Source organism: Octopus sinensis, linkage group LG12, assembly GCF_006345805.1.
Source record: "Octopus sinensis linkage group LG12, ASM634580v1, whole genome shotgun sequence".
Classification (NCBI taxonomy): domain Eukaryota; kingdom Metazoa; phylum Mollusca; class Cephalopoda; order Octopoda; family Octopodidae; genus Octopus; species Octopus sinensis.
In genome coordinates this window covers 4,970,688-4,985,034 of record NC_043008.1, presented here as the reverse complement: position 1 = coordinate 4,985,034, position 14,347 = coordinate 4,970,688, and the positions used below count along the sequence as shown (strand labels likewise).

Below are 14,347 nucleotides of genomic sequence, written 5' to 3'. Positions count from 1 at the left end.
ACTGCAGGCATATTGCGTAAAGTAGTGTTTGTCTGAGATCCCTGCAGTGACTTGACAGACAGTACAAACCCCTGCTAGACACAATATCTTCAATCAACAACATCACGATATTGGATACCATGGGACATCTTAAATAATAATGATGATGATAATTGAAAAAAAAAAATTAGAAACAGAGTTTAGTTAGAGAGCTGAAGAAACTGTGAAAGACTAAAACAACAATTATTTCTGTAGTAATTGGTGTACATGGCACAACACCCAAAATGCTACAAAGAAAAAAACATCAAGGAAAATATTGGAACGGAGACTCACAGTGTCAAGCTGCAGGAAAGTTCTGCAAGAATCCTAAGAAAGGTTCTTTAGATTTCAAGAGACTTGTCACCAAAACTCAACATATTATATCGTGCTAATTAAGTTAGCATGTACTAACATGATAACTATTTTAAATTTTAGCACAAGGCCAGCAATTTTTGAGGCGTAGAGCAAGTTGATTACATCAACTTCGCAGTACTTGACTGGTCCTTCATTCTGCCAGATTGCCACCTTAATAATAATAATAATAATGGTTTCAAATTTTAGCAAAAGGCCAGCAGGTTTGGGAGAGGGACTAAGTTGATTAAATCGACCCCAGTATATGACTGGTGCTCATTTTATCAACCCTGAAAGAATGAAAGGCAAAGCCAACCTCAGCAGAATTTGAACACAGAACATAAAGACACACAAAATGCCACTTAGCATTTTTGCCCAGCAATGCTAACGATTCTGCCAACTTGCTGCTGCCTTTCAGCCAGAAGTAATATTACTCGGTAATTTGTCTGATGCTTTACTGACTGTCAATTCCACCCCAAAGAAAATAGTGTTTCTTTTGAAAATAAGCCTTACCTCAGCTTGTTCTCCAATGGCTGCTAATACACTGATTGTGACACCAGGATGTGGATCTGGTTCTTTTAACTTGGGAATCAATACCTTCAGATTTGGAAAAAAATTAGAAAAGTGGAGTGAATTCAATCTAGAAAATATGTGACAAGCAATATAAACAGTGATGACATCATTGCAATGTAATCCCAAGTAAATGTTTATAATTACACAGAGATGGCCGAATGGTGAAGAAGCTTACTTTCCAACCACACAGTTTTGGGATCTGTCCCACTGTGTGGCACTTGCGGCAAGCATCTTCTATTAAAGTCCCAAGTGGACCAAAGCCTTGGGAGTAGATTTGCTAGATGGAAACTGAAAGAAGCCTGTCATAGATATGTGTGTGTCTTTCCCAGGGTTGATATCGCATGTTAGTTATAAATGGACATCATCCATCACACAGGTGATGTCTCTAATCTTCTATGGAAACATGTCAGGCCATGGGGAAAATATCAATTAGATGAGGATTGGCATCAGGCCATAAGCAATCTGTCTCAATAAATTTTATCTGACCCAAGTGGATATTGAAACAATGATGATGAATTACATTAATAATTGTTTTACTGATGATGATGATCAGATATGTCCACTCAAAATTTCATTTATGAAACTTTTCCTTTTTTCAAGCTATGTCAAAATTTCTGATTCTAGTTTTTGGTAGATATTTAACATCATTATTGCAACAACCATGAAATTTAATTTTGTACTTAAAGGATTAAAATTTGGCTTGAATGGACATTTACCATGGTTACATAGGAATTTAAATTATGAAAATAACTTACTGGCAGAATAACTTCCCACCAGACACAAGCCATTTATTATAAAGGTGGAATATGGTGAAAGTTAACCACAATTCCTGGTCATCATTTTATCAATTCCATAACCACCAGTGAAACTTGAATTCAGTACAAAGAACTATCAATGCAAGATATTTAAGTCAAATGCTTTCTTTTTGTTTTTTCTAGTGTTGCATTAATTTTCCCAACTTTTCATGAATGATTTTGTTGTTGTTACAATTGCAAGCCGTTCCTACAACTTCCTATGAAGAGGTGATAGAATGTGATAGCAGGGATTTATGGTGCATTTACTGGTTGAGAGCATCTGGTAATATCTGCTCCATAAGTAAAATGACCCCTTTTTTTTTACCATATTTCTATTGAAATACACAGCCTTTGTCTTATCTAATTTCGAAAAGAATAAGGGACTTAGTAAAACAACTTTTTAAACAAGTGTTCAGAACATAAATTAACATGAAACTTTGATGGGAGCTTTTAATTTAGATCACTTTAAAATAGGAAGCTTGTAGAATAGAACCTGGGGTGACCCCAGGCAAGTTGGTATCAAAACAGTTAAAGATACATAAATGGTAAGGGAAATGATTTTTTTTAATGATGTCATCAAATCTATTGTCTTAAAGGAAAAAATAATTTGTAAAACCTTGAGAATGGGTTCTGCATATGGTCTGATTAAGCGAGAAGCATTGGAGGCGAGATGACCAAGCACACGAGCAGCCTGTTCCTTGCTACGACCCACTCCACTGTGTTCAAGTTCAGTCAAAATCTACAAGACAATTCAAATACTTTACAAAGATGACCAAAGTATGCAAATCTTGATAACATTTAATCAAGAGAAAAAAAAAAGGCATTTTTAAAATTTTAAAAGTGAATCTGTAAAATTGGATAAATTAATAAGACTTGAAAAAAGAATATGGATGTTTGCAACAAAGAGCTTCATATCTGGAAGGAAAAAGTTTTTTTTTTTCACTGTATTGTATTAGTTAAACTAAGTAAGATGGATAGTGATCACAACCTTTACAAGCTTTGGTACACTGAAAGGATGGTTAGGTACGGTTTATGCAGTTACTGATTCTATTTAACAATAACATCAAAATCTAAAGTTTCAGTTTAATGTAAATTAATATTTTATTCAAGTGCAACAGTACAAGCTAATGTAACATATTGTTTTACGTGAATAAAGTATTAATTTACATTAAATTAAACTTCCTTCATGTCTGAAGCTTGGTCATGGTTGGAATATCTTTGATTATAAAGCTGCATGATCAGAGTTGAGCTGGAGTTCCACAATAATTGGCAGCAAAAATAGGTTGGATAGCAGAGAAGTAGAGCGAGTACTGTCTGTCATAGAGTATTTGACACAAGAAACTGTTGCATATCAGAGAAGCAAGGCCCACAGCTGGGCTCACCATGAGTTGTTTGGTCAACTACCTGGTGTGAGAGGTCATTCAGTCAGAACTGGTCTGGAGATACACAACACCAGCAATAACAAGAAATATGATAACAAAATAAAAATACTATACAATTGATAAAAGAGTATTTTTTTTCACCTGGATTAATGTTTTTCTTAATGTTGGCATAATATATGCAGGATTTCTGTTGCTAAGACGACCAATTATGCATATAGCAAGCTCCCGTATCTCAAAGACTTCATCATTGAGAACAACAAAAAGAGCATTCAGGTTTTCGGCTTGAGCAAGATGTGGGTCAAAACGCTCATCTAGCACAGAAAGAACACAATAGCGGATCTCTGGCTCTGAAAAAATGGAACAGAATACAAAATCATAAAAGTATTCAATATATTTTAAACATCATTAATAATAAAATAATAACAATAGAAATAAAACCCTGAAATGACTGCCTTTGTGTCCCTATAGAAATAAACAAAAGGGCTCATCAGCAAAGCTGGGAGTTTAAAATAGTCGTGAAATGGATATCCCGTGTGATATGGCTTAACATCAGCAGGTAGGCTGCACTACTAACAATACTCTGCCAAATCGCTGCTCTAATAATAATGGCTTCAAATTTTCATACAAGGTTGGCAATTTTAGTGGTGAGTGGGAAAGTTGATTACATCAACCCCGGTACTCAACTGGTGCTTATTTTATTGACTCTGAAACAATGAAAGAATGAAATTAACCTTAATGGAATTTGAATTCAGAATAGGAAAAACCGGAAGAAATGCTGCTAAGCATTTTACTTGATGCACTGACAATTCTTCCTGCTTGCCACATTTGTCTTAATAATAGACAAGTCCTCCGAAACTAAAAATGACTTGTATACATATAAGGAAGGAAGGAAGGAAGGAAGGAGAGAGAGAGAGAGAGAGAGAGAGAGAGAGAGAGAGAGAGAGACCATAGTTAAAAAAAGGTACTAAAATATGTCTGTCACAGAAAACTAAAGACATATAATTGCTGGGTTCTTTGTTCATCTGCTTCATTATGAAATGGAAATATTAAATAGGGATGCTTACCTGGATCTGTGATACCAACTATCAGTAATTTTTTCAAAACATCAGCCACTGTGTTCATTGTCTTCATACTATGCTTCTGTTGACCTTCAAGAGCCTAATACAATATAAAGAAATAAAAGAACCTAAAACAAAATAGTAACACAATTCTTTCCACTATAGGCACAAGGCTTGACATTTTAAGGGAGGGAGCTGGCTGATTACAGTGACCCCAGTACACAACAGGTACCTATTTCATTGACCCTGAAAGGATGAAAGGCAAAGTTGACGAGGGTAGGACCTCAACTCAGAAGGTAAAGATGGCCAAATTACGGCTAAGCATTTTCTTGGCATGCTAACAATTCTACTATCTTATGCCTTGATAATAATGATTTTAAATTTTGACACAAGGCCATCAGTTTTTGAGAGGGGAGGGGGGAAGTAGATTACATTGATCCTAGCACTCAACAGGTCAAAGGGTGCATTGAAATGTTGGCCAAGTATGTAGCTAACAGAAAAGCAGTATGAACACAAGCCAGAGATGGACAGAAAATGGGATTTCCCCATAAAGACTGACCATACTCCTGAAGCCAGAAGAACCAGACATTATTATAGAGGACAAAATAAACAAACAGTACAAGATGATAAATTTTGCAACTCCTTGGAAAAGATTAAGAATTATCAGGATCTAGCTAGAGAGATGAGGAGACTGTGAAAGACCAAGGCATCACCCAAATTGCTTCCTAAAAGACTGAAAGAAATTGGAATTGAAACTTGCATTAGATATCATTATCATTTCACTTCTGATTCTTTCCAATAGCATTATCATTTTTTTTTTTGGGGGGGGGGGGGGATTCACAACTTGTCATTTAAATCATTATATTTACAGACTGAAGCCACTGCTGCAGCTGGTCTGGCCAATAAAGCTCACGGGTAGCAGAGAATATTTTGTGGCTTTAATAATGTGGATCATTACAAAATGGAGAAATATTACTTTGCCTGGAAACCAATCTGACCTTCATGAGCTTTAATATCCTTCACACTCTGTCTTAAACAAAGCAGGGAGCATTTGATAGTGTAGCCCTAGATATGCATCTGGTAAAAAAAACTAAAAAGAGGAGTAGTGGTCATGGTTGCAGGAAAGGCTTGTGGAACAACAGGTATCTGTTCCTATAATCCCCTGCTGTACATACTTCAGTAACATGGAGGTTCATCCTGTTTAAAACTATCAAATAATAAAAATCATTATTCATCTTAGCATGGAAAGAAAAAATGGAAATGAGAAGAAATTTACTCACAGTTAACAATGGAATCAAAAGCCTTGCACATGTACGTATTGCTTCAGATCGGATTTTCTTGGATCGGCTGCACAAGTAATTCTCCGCACAATGCAACACAAATTGAGTGAGAGAATGACCTAACGAGGACAGAGAGGAGAAACAGCGAAGATGTAGGAGACAACAAACCAACAAATTTAAAAAGTCCCACCAACTGTGGAAACATTAATTTTAATCATTTTCATAAATGATATTAAAGATAAAACACTGACTTTCTGGATATTGATCAAGAACCTCTCCTAATTTGTACTAATCTGGGAGCAGGAACTTCGAATTCTGGCAACCAGCAGATTAGTTTACTGGTACCTTGCACATACCAGTTTTTTTCATAGTAAAGTACTAATAAACTTGTATAATTTATGCTAATGTACAGGTGCCTATTTTACATTCAATTATTTAAGTAAATTTAATACTTCTTAAATTTTGAGGCAACTGCTCCTGGTTTGAAAAAAGTTATTTGGAAAGGTTTTGGAACTAAAAGATTTCAGAACGTTGATGTTTTTATGTGTACATCATCAGTTAACTATTTCTCTTGTACATTATTGGTATATGATGGTTAAGAAATATATTTTCATAATTTCCAATCTGTTTTTGCATGTTTGCAGGGGTTGAAAAAGTCTTCTCCAAACTCACATCTCACTACTCGTGGCAGTTTTTCACCAAGTCACACCCACAATGTATCTCTTTTATACATTTGAATTTATTTTATGAGCATAGAAATTATTTTTAATATACTGATATTACATTTATGCTTTTGCTACATCCCTGTTGAAATATAACTTTGGCTCAAATAATTTTGAAAATAATAATGAATTCAGTAAAATAACTTTTTCATTATTAAGCTGGTGCTTTGAATATAAATTAATATGAAATTTTAATGGTAGGTTTTAATTAAGATGATTTAAAGACATGGAATTTGTATCACAGAACCAAGCACAGATTCAGGCGAGTTGGTGCCAAAAATGTTTAATTTCCTTTACCTATAGGATAAACAACATACATGTTTGTGCATATATTCTCATTTTGGAGGGAAAATTACTCTTTGACCACAAATTAAAGATAGCTATTAGTTGTGGTCAAATAAACCTGTTAATTTTCATACAGCACTTATAACTCTTAAATAAGACTACAACATTTAAAAACAAATGTTTTCAGTTATTGCCTTGAACAGAAGAAATGAATTTGGTTTACCTTCAAAATCAAAACTACCCAGAGTTGAGAGTGCCAATGTAATACTAGTGTCATCTTGTGAATCACTACCAGCTGGAAAAGTAAATAAATATACAATCAGTAAATAATAATGCATCTCTCACACACACACACACACACACAGGTAACATTAGTTTCTTTTATCAAGGCCAATTCACCACCTTCAATACGAAATGCAAACTTCTAACAAGAACTTCTCTCCTCTGCCACCAGTACATGAATTATAACTACATCTAATTGAATGAAATTAAACTTTATATAATTTCTTATATTTTAATAATGTTTCTATGGAAATACAATCTGACTGTTTAATGTTGACATGTAGACCAAAAAAACCCAACAGCCTGTATTCTTTCCCAGTGTTGTGATGTTCCTGGATTATACTTTTAAGTCATGTATTGCAATTAGGAACGTTTCATGCAGTAGAAGGCAAGCCTCTTACTTTCTGCTTCTCCCCTTGCTTGCTAAACCTTGATCCTGTTGCTTAGCTTCCTTTCTAGTTATATACTTCTCCGCTGCCCCCATTCTTCCAGTCTCTTTGCTTTTATGGCTCTATCTCATCACCTGCAGTTTTGCTTCAGCCACAAATATGGTCTGTAGTCCTCAGTAGGTCATCTTGTAGGAACTGTGCTACACATGTCCATCTCCTTTTTGTTAAGTGCTTCACTCTAGTACTTATACTAAATATATTCCAAAACTCTGAAAAGTCCATTGGAATAGCCAAAAGATAAAAAAAAATGTGCTTATTGTTTTCCCCTTACTGTAAACCAAGTGTTTCATGCGAGAATGCTTAGAACACTGCAGGAGAAACTGTTAGATGCTATTTTACAGTTTTTTGCAAGGTATCTTGTCAGCAAGGCAGCCTGAAGCAAACAGACTAATGCGTAACTTACTAAGAGTCTACCATAACGGCCACAGCAGATTTTGAACTCCTGATCATCGGATCATTAATCCAGTTATTTTATCCTTAATTCACAGTCTCTACAATTATCAGGAATCTATAAAAATAAAAAATGATTTTTAATTACACAGGTTGCTGGATACATCCTCGCCACCACCACCACCATTTTAATGTCTATTTTCCATGATGGCATGGGTCGGGCAGGTTAACAAGCCAGAAAAATGCACCAGGCTCCAAATGTCTGTACTGGCATGGTTTCTACAACTAGATGCCTTTCCTAAAGCCAACCCCTTTACAGAGTGGACTGGTTGCTTTCTACAATGGCACCAACAAGGTCACCAAGTAACTTGCAAGACAAGACCTCCTCAAATGAAGGGAAAGTAGTGTTGAGGGAGTACCAGGTGATGAGAGGTTAAAGTATGACTGAGGGACAGAAACGGGTGTTTTGCTGTAGAGGAGACACGTGGCTACCAGAGAGAGAAAGAGAAGATGGTGAAGCTGTGTCAAGGAATACTCCAAGTTACAGGAAGGTGTATATAGGTAGTACAAAGGACTGGGTAAGGTGAGTGCAAAAGTAAGATCTTGAGAATGCGAAAGGAGAGTGAAGGGAAGAAGGGAAACAGACCGAGAGGAGAAGAAAGGTAGAAGAAAGGGACTGCAGCCCTGAAATAGGAAATAGTTTTAATGAGAACATGGATTATAAAAACCAGGGTCTGCTTACCAGACGACCCAATGGGTAAATTCTTGGGAGCACCAGGATGCTGAAGTGGTCGACCAATCAGAATCAAGGACAACATCCTAAGTAACCCATCTTGGATATCTTTCTTCATCTGGGGGATATAGGTAGCCAGATCCCGCAGTGCGGCTGTCAATGCAGGACTGATGGAGAAAGGAAAAGATGAATTAACAAAATAAGATGAAAATGATTAAAAAATAAAAAAGCAAAACAAAGGAAATATCACTTTGACTAAGTACAAGGTCGATATTAAAACAAGAAACAAAAGAATAATTTGATTTATGGTATTTTCTTTAGTGACTCCCCCTCCCATGCACTATAGAAGAGAGGGCAAAATACATATCCTCCCTAAAGCACCAAATTAAAAAGAAAAAAAAACCCCACAAGATCTCAAGTCTTGCAGATATATCCTAGCCTCTCCATGACCATCACCATTTAATATTCACTTTTCCATGTTCACATGGGTCAGATGGAATTTGCTGAGGCAGATTTTATACAGCTGGATGCCTTTCTTGCTAACAACATTTACCTGTTTCCAAACCTGGTGATATTTGCCATGGACACTTGCTTACAACTATCATGTGATGTCAAAACATGGGTGCACACCCACACACATAAATGACAAGCTTCTTTCAGTTTCCATCAACCAAATCTACTCACAAGGCTGTGGTTGGCCTGAGGCTATATAGTAGAAGACACTTACCCAAGGTGCTGCATAATGCAACTGAACTTGAGACCACATGGTTGAGAAACAAGAATCTTAACCACACCACACAAGCATACTGGTACTATACTTGCCATCCATACCACTACTCAAACAACAACAACAATAAAAAAAAAAGAAACTATAACATTCTAAGATGACCATAAATAAGAGAATACACAGAGTCCCAGAATGACTGGTCCAAAGCAAGAACAACCAACATTTCAGTAGGTTAGAAATGTCATTAAATCATTTAAGCGTTTACCTTAAACCTGTGAACAGCATGGAGTCCAAGATGTCCTTCATGTCACGAGCAATTGAAGTCTCCAAAGCTCTCCCCAACATGCTGATACAGGTAAAAACAGAAGGTTCCACAGAGATAGCTTTCTGTTTCCTGAAAGACAAAATACTTTTTAATTAGATTTATCTAATGACAATTAAAAGCAATGAAACAAACCAAATAATCTTCCAGTTTTCTTTCTAATTTTTATAAGTACATCAGAATAAAATAAAAGGGGAAACTTGATATTTTAATAAAAACAGGTGAGATGAAAATAAAATAAAAATAAAATTCACTGCAGAAAAAAAGCTATTTTGTTACAGTTTAATGATGGTCAACTGAGTTTTGGATCATTATCATTTAAGCATCCACATTTCACGCTGGCATGGATTGGACAGTATAACAGAGCCCTTGACCCATCAGGAATCACTGCTAAAATGCTTAAAATATATGGTGGTGAGGGTTGTGGTCTAGTAATATTGTAAATCAGGTAGTTCACGAAGGAGTCATACCCAATGACTGGCATAGCAGCATCATAGTCAACTGCTACAAAGGTAAAGGTAATGTTTTAGATAGAAATAACAACAAGGGTATCAAACTGCTGGATTAAGTGATGAAGGTCACGGAGAGGATCATAGCCCAACTAATTAGGGAGAGAGTCTGCTTAGATGAGATGCAGTTCAGTTTTGTGCCAAGGAAAAGCACCACTGATGCTATATTTCTGGTAAGCAACTGCAGGAGCAATACCTAGCCAAAGATAAACTGCTGTACTTGACTTTTGTTGACTTGGAGAAAGCCTTTGACAGTGTCCCCCGATCCCTTATCTGGTAGCTGATGCAGAAACTAGGATAGACAAGTGAGTGGTTAAAAAGAGCTGTACAGGCCCTGTACAGGGATGCTATCAGTAAGGTATGGGTCGGCAACGAGTATAGTGAAGAATTCCAGGTAGAAGTAAGGGTTCACAAGGATCAGACCTCAGCCCCTTCTTATTCATCATAGTCCTCCAAGCAATAACAGAGGAATTCAAGACAGGCTTCCCTTGGCAGCTCCTCTATGCTGATGACCTTGCTCTCATAGTTGAATCACTACCAGAACTAGAGAAGAAATTTCAGGCGCAGAAGCAAGGTCTAGAATCGAAGGGCCTTAGAGTCAAAGTTGCAAAAACCAAAGTCCTAGTAAGTAGGAAGGTGAACTAATATTTTGGTGTATTGTAGAAATATAACCCTAGTTGAGAAGCATTGAATTAAAGAATCCCTGGAGTTGATGGTATAAAAGACACACCCCAATTTCAGTGAAGCATACTCAGGTAAAACAGTTATGCCTTAAGGTGAGTAACAAAGGTTCAGTGAAGGCGCTTAGCAGTTAGGATATTTGGTTCATGATTATAAGGTTGTTAAGTTTGATACTTGAGAGCACATTGTGCTCCTGGGGAAGATGTCATTCCACTTTGCTCCAGTCCACTCAGCTGGCACAAATGTGCTTTACCTAGGGTAAAGGTCTGTATATCTGTGTAGTTAACTTCATGAGCAGACTGTTCTGTTAACTGGATCAACTGGGATACTTATCGCAATCAACAGAGTGCCAGAAAATAGGCTCAATTTTGCATATAGGACAGGGAGAAATTTTTGGAGGTCTTTTTGGAAGAAAAATTGCATCTTTTAACCATCAAATACAATATATAAAATACATTCCAAAACAAAAAGAGACTTAAAATGAAAAATGTTTTTTATTTACTTTTGTGGTAAATCTTTAGGTGGTAGAGCACTTCTCACAAATTCCATGATCCGATTGCAAAAGCTGAAGATGTTATCCTTCACAGCAACTGCCAGGAGACCCACTGCTTGGAATGCTGCAGCTCTTTCTTTATCACGCCGCAAAGCATTAAGCAAGTATACGATGGTGTCTCGAAGGTATCTGGAGAAAAAACAGAAAAACCTCACAGTTTCTAAATATTTTTAATCATCATCATCATTTAACATTCCATCTTATTGATGGAAAAACAAAACTCAGAACTATAACAAAAACAACCAGTGCTGTCACAACCACCTTTACGACCATAATGAATATTTTAATTATGCAAAAATGTCACCATTGAACAGCTCAATGGAATGTTCCCTTAAAAACTGAAGTCTCCAGAGTTGAATAAAGTCACAGGGGCTGCACAACATCAACTGTAAATTTATTTTAAAATTAAAAGAATATAAATTTAAACTTTTAGCATTTACAATATTCTGTCAAATGTAGTGTTTATTTATTCACATTGTTTAGAATTAATCATGCATCATCTCATAGCTTTGAAATTTCAATGATGTGATTGTTTTTCGAATAACATTGCAGGGTACGTGCAAGAGGTTGGATCTGGCCAGTTTTAATATGAAACAAGTAGAAAATGTAGGCTGAATATGACCAGTTTAAGTGTTAAAGGGTTAAGCCCATTCTTTTAAAACTTTGTTTTAATAATAATAAAGAGAAAAAAAAAACCATGAATGCAGTTAAAATTTTGATTTAATTACAAATTGATGAAATTCTGGATTAAGAGTGTACACACACACAGTGTTAAGGTGCACTTACGTTCTGGAAAACAACTCTGGATCAAAAGCTGCCAACCTAGGAATGGCTTTCAACATGACTTGTTGTACATAGCTGCTACGATTTCCTTGGTAAAGTTGATGAACCAAGTTAGCTACCTGTAATAAAGATCATATGTACTCTCGTCAACAACTATTTTCATTGACAAGGTCAATTTTAATACAAAATGAGTTTTCTCATTGTTTTAGGCAGGATGTATAAATGATTCAGCTGACTGCCCAAATCCTATAACCTACTCCAGTATCTTAGCACATCATCCACCACAGAATGGCAGAGAAATGGATGTGTGGTTAAGAAGTTTGATTGCTAGTCACAGGACTTGGGGTTCAATACCACTGCATAACACTGAGTGTCTTCTACAAGCCTGGGGCTGATCAGAGCCTTGCGAGTGGATTTGATGGATAGAAACTAAAAAAAAGCCTGTGTGTGAGTGTGTGTAATATGTTTACATGAAGAAAATTCTTGGCATCACATTATGGTGGGGTGGGGTGGGGGTCACTGTCATTCACTTCCAATATTCTACAAAGACTTGTCTGGCCATGGGGAAATATTACATAGCTTGGAAACAGATGAAGATTGGCAATGGGAAGGTCATCTGGCTTTGGAAATTCTTCCTCAATAAACTGACTCATGCAAGCACAGAAAAGTAGATGTTAAAATAATTATGATGATGATGATGATAAAAAAGGCAATGCTAGTGAGAGATAATCTGAAGGATTTTAGAAGTCTTGGATACTTATTCAGGTGGCAAGATTGAAGTGTTGCACTTGCTTGTAGTAAATGGGAAATGTTAACTGCTTTGTTACTGACTGCCAAAAACTGCCCTTGGTACTATGGTAGAAACATTGTTTTAAAGTTCAGAATTTCAAAATCATGAAAGACGGAGACCCAGGAAAGCATAGGATAAAGTACAGGAGGACAGTCTCAAGACATTGAACCTTGTGGAGGGGATGACAAAGGACCAAGATATCTGGTATTTTGCTTCACTCAAGAAGACCCATCCTTTACTGTAGAAGTGTTAACACCACTCCCACTGATGAAGAGGACTGGCCCACAAGAGCCCTGTGCTAGTGCCATGTAAAAGCACTCAACACACACTGTAAAGTGGTTGGTGTTAGGAATGACATCCAGCCATAGAGACCAAGTTAAATCAGACTGGAATCTGGTGCAGCTCTCCAGCTCTGGTTAAACCATCCAACCCATGCCAGCATGGAAAACGGACGTTGACGATATGATAGACATTTTAATAAATTTTTCATTATTATCAAAATAAAGTGTATTTCAACAGAAATATGGTAACAAAAGGATCAAATTTCTGGTACAAAGTACTAAATTTATTTCCGTCTATAAGGAGTCCATTGTAAGGAGGCAAAACTCAGTTGTGTGAAATTGATTATTGTTGATGTTAGTCTATGAAAAAATTGTGGACAAAGAGAGGTATCCAGAGAGTTGAGGTGCTGAGGCAGAAGGAATAGAGATAGTGCTTAGTGGGAGGCCTGGGGATGGAGGTGGTATGTGAGAAACTGGAAGGATGATGGGAAGAGAAGAGGCAAGTGTGACAGTTGAAGATGGTATGTAAGTAACTAGCAGGTTTAGCAGAGTAGAGGCCATTATAGTAGCGGTACAATAAGCAGTGAGATGAGACAGTACGTCTGTTGGAAAGGAACTGGGATTCAGTCAAATTGATTTTACTGAATTATAAACAATACTCCATTACATGTAAAAAAGATAAAGGATTAAAAAAGGAATGAACAGAATTGTGAAAAAGATTGTAGAAACCTTGTCGTAGTTTTTGGTCATTAACTCTTTGCAAACTCTACTTTCAAAGAGACCTCTTTTCTGAGGTGCTGATGCATGCGATGCATCAAAGACTATTAAAGGAGACTTTTGATGTAGTTGTTGGAAGCCACTGGTGTTGGCAGGGGATCTACGGCGTGGAGAGAATTCCTGAAAAGAAAATTTTTAAAAACATTTCAAATAAGAAAAAAAACCCCCAAAAAACTTTATATTTTTAAATTGAATTGGAAACAAACATAGAAACAATCTCCGCAATAGGTTGTGGGAAACTATTTGAAGAGGAAGGGGTGAGGAAGAGACTCTGCTACAAGTAGAATAATATATTAAGAATATATGAATAACGCGTGTTTATTAGTTGGCAGGTATCAGCACTGAGCAACAACCAGCTTGTTCGCTGAAATTATAAACAAAGCCATTGGCTTGAAAGGACCAGGGATGCTTCTGACTGGTGTTGTAGAATCTGTGCACCAATGAGCTGAGTTTGTTATGACCACATTGTCATTGTAAAATGAAGCTGTGCTGCTGTGACATACACGACAGTGACTAGCATATCTGCATTCAAATCTGCTGGAACATATGAATAAATACGCAAATCATTTCAAATTTTGCTGTACACAAAGGAAATAACTCTTTTAAT

General features: G+C 36.5%; 1 protein-coding gene across 2 annotated transcripts in view; it reads right to left on the bottom strand.

Annotated features, from left to right (window-relative positions):
- The window catches only part of LOC115218127 (serine/threonine-protein kinase mTOR), a 136,342-nt gene that overhangs the window by 90,352 nt on the left and 31,643 nt on the right, over nucleotides 1-14,347 (bottom strand). For both annotated transcript variants that reach the window (XM_029787923.2, XM_029787924.2), the window contains exons 8-18: nucleotides 13,693-13,860; nucleotides 11,896-12,011; nucleotides 11,059-11,238; nucleotides 9,310-9,438; nucleotides 8,327-8,484; nucleotides 6,687-6,758; nucleotides 5,457-5,575; nucleotides 4,183-4,276; nucleotides 3,260-3,465; nucleotides 2,353-2,475; nucleotides 883-966 (exon numbers count right to left, since the gene is read on the bottom strand). In XM_029787923.2, coding sequence (XP_029643783.1) covers nucleotides 883-966; nucleotides 2,353-2,475; nucleotides 3,260-3,465; nucleotides 4,183-4,276; nucleotides 5,457-5,575; nucleotides 6,687-6,758; nucleotides 8,327-8,484; nucleotides 9,310-9,438; nucleotides 11,059-11,238; nucleotides 11,896-12,011; nucleotides 13,693-13,860 — 1,449 coding nt within the window. The remainder of the gene's footprint in view (nucleotides 1-882; nucleotides 967-2,352; nucleotides 2,476-3,259; nucleotides 3,466-4,182; nucleotides 4,277-5,456; nucleotides 5,576-6,686; nucleotides 6,759-8,326; nucleotides 8,485-9,309; nucleotides 9,439-11,058; nucleotides 11,239-11,895; nucleotides 12,012-13,692; nucleotides 13,861-14,347) is intronic.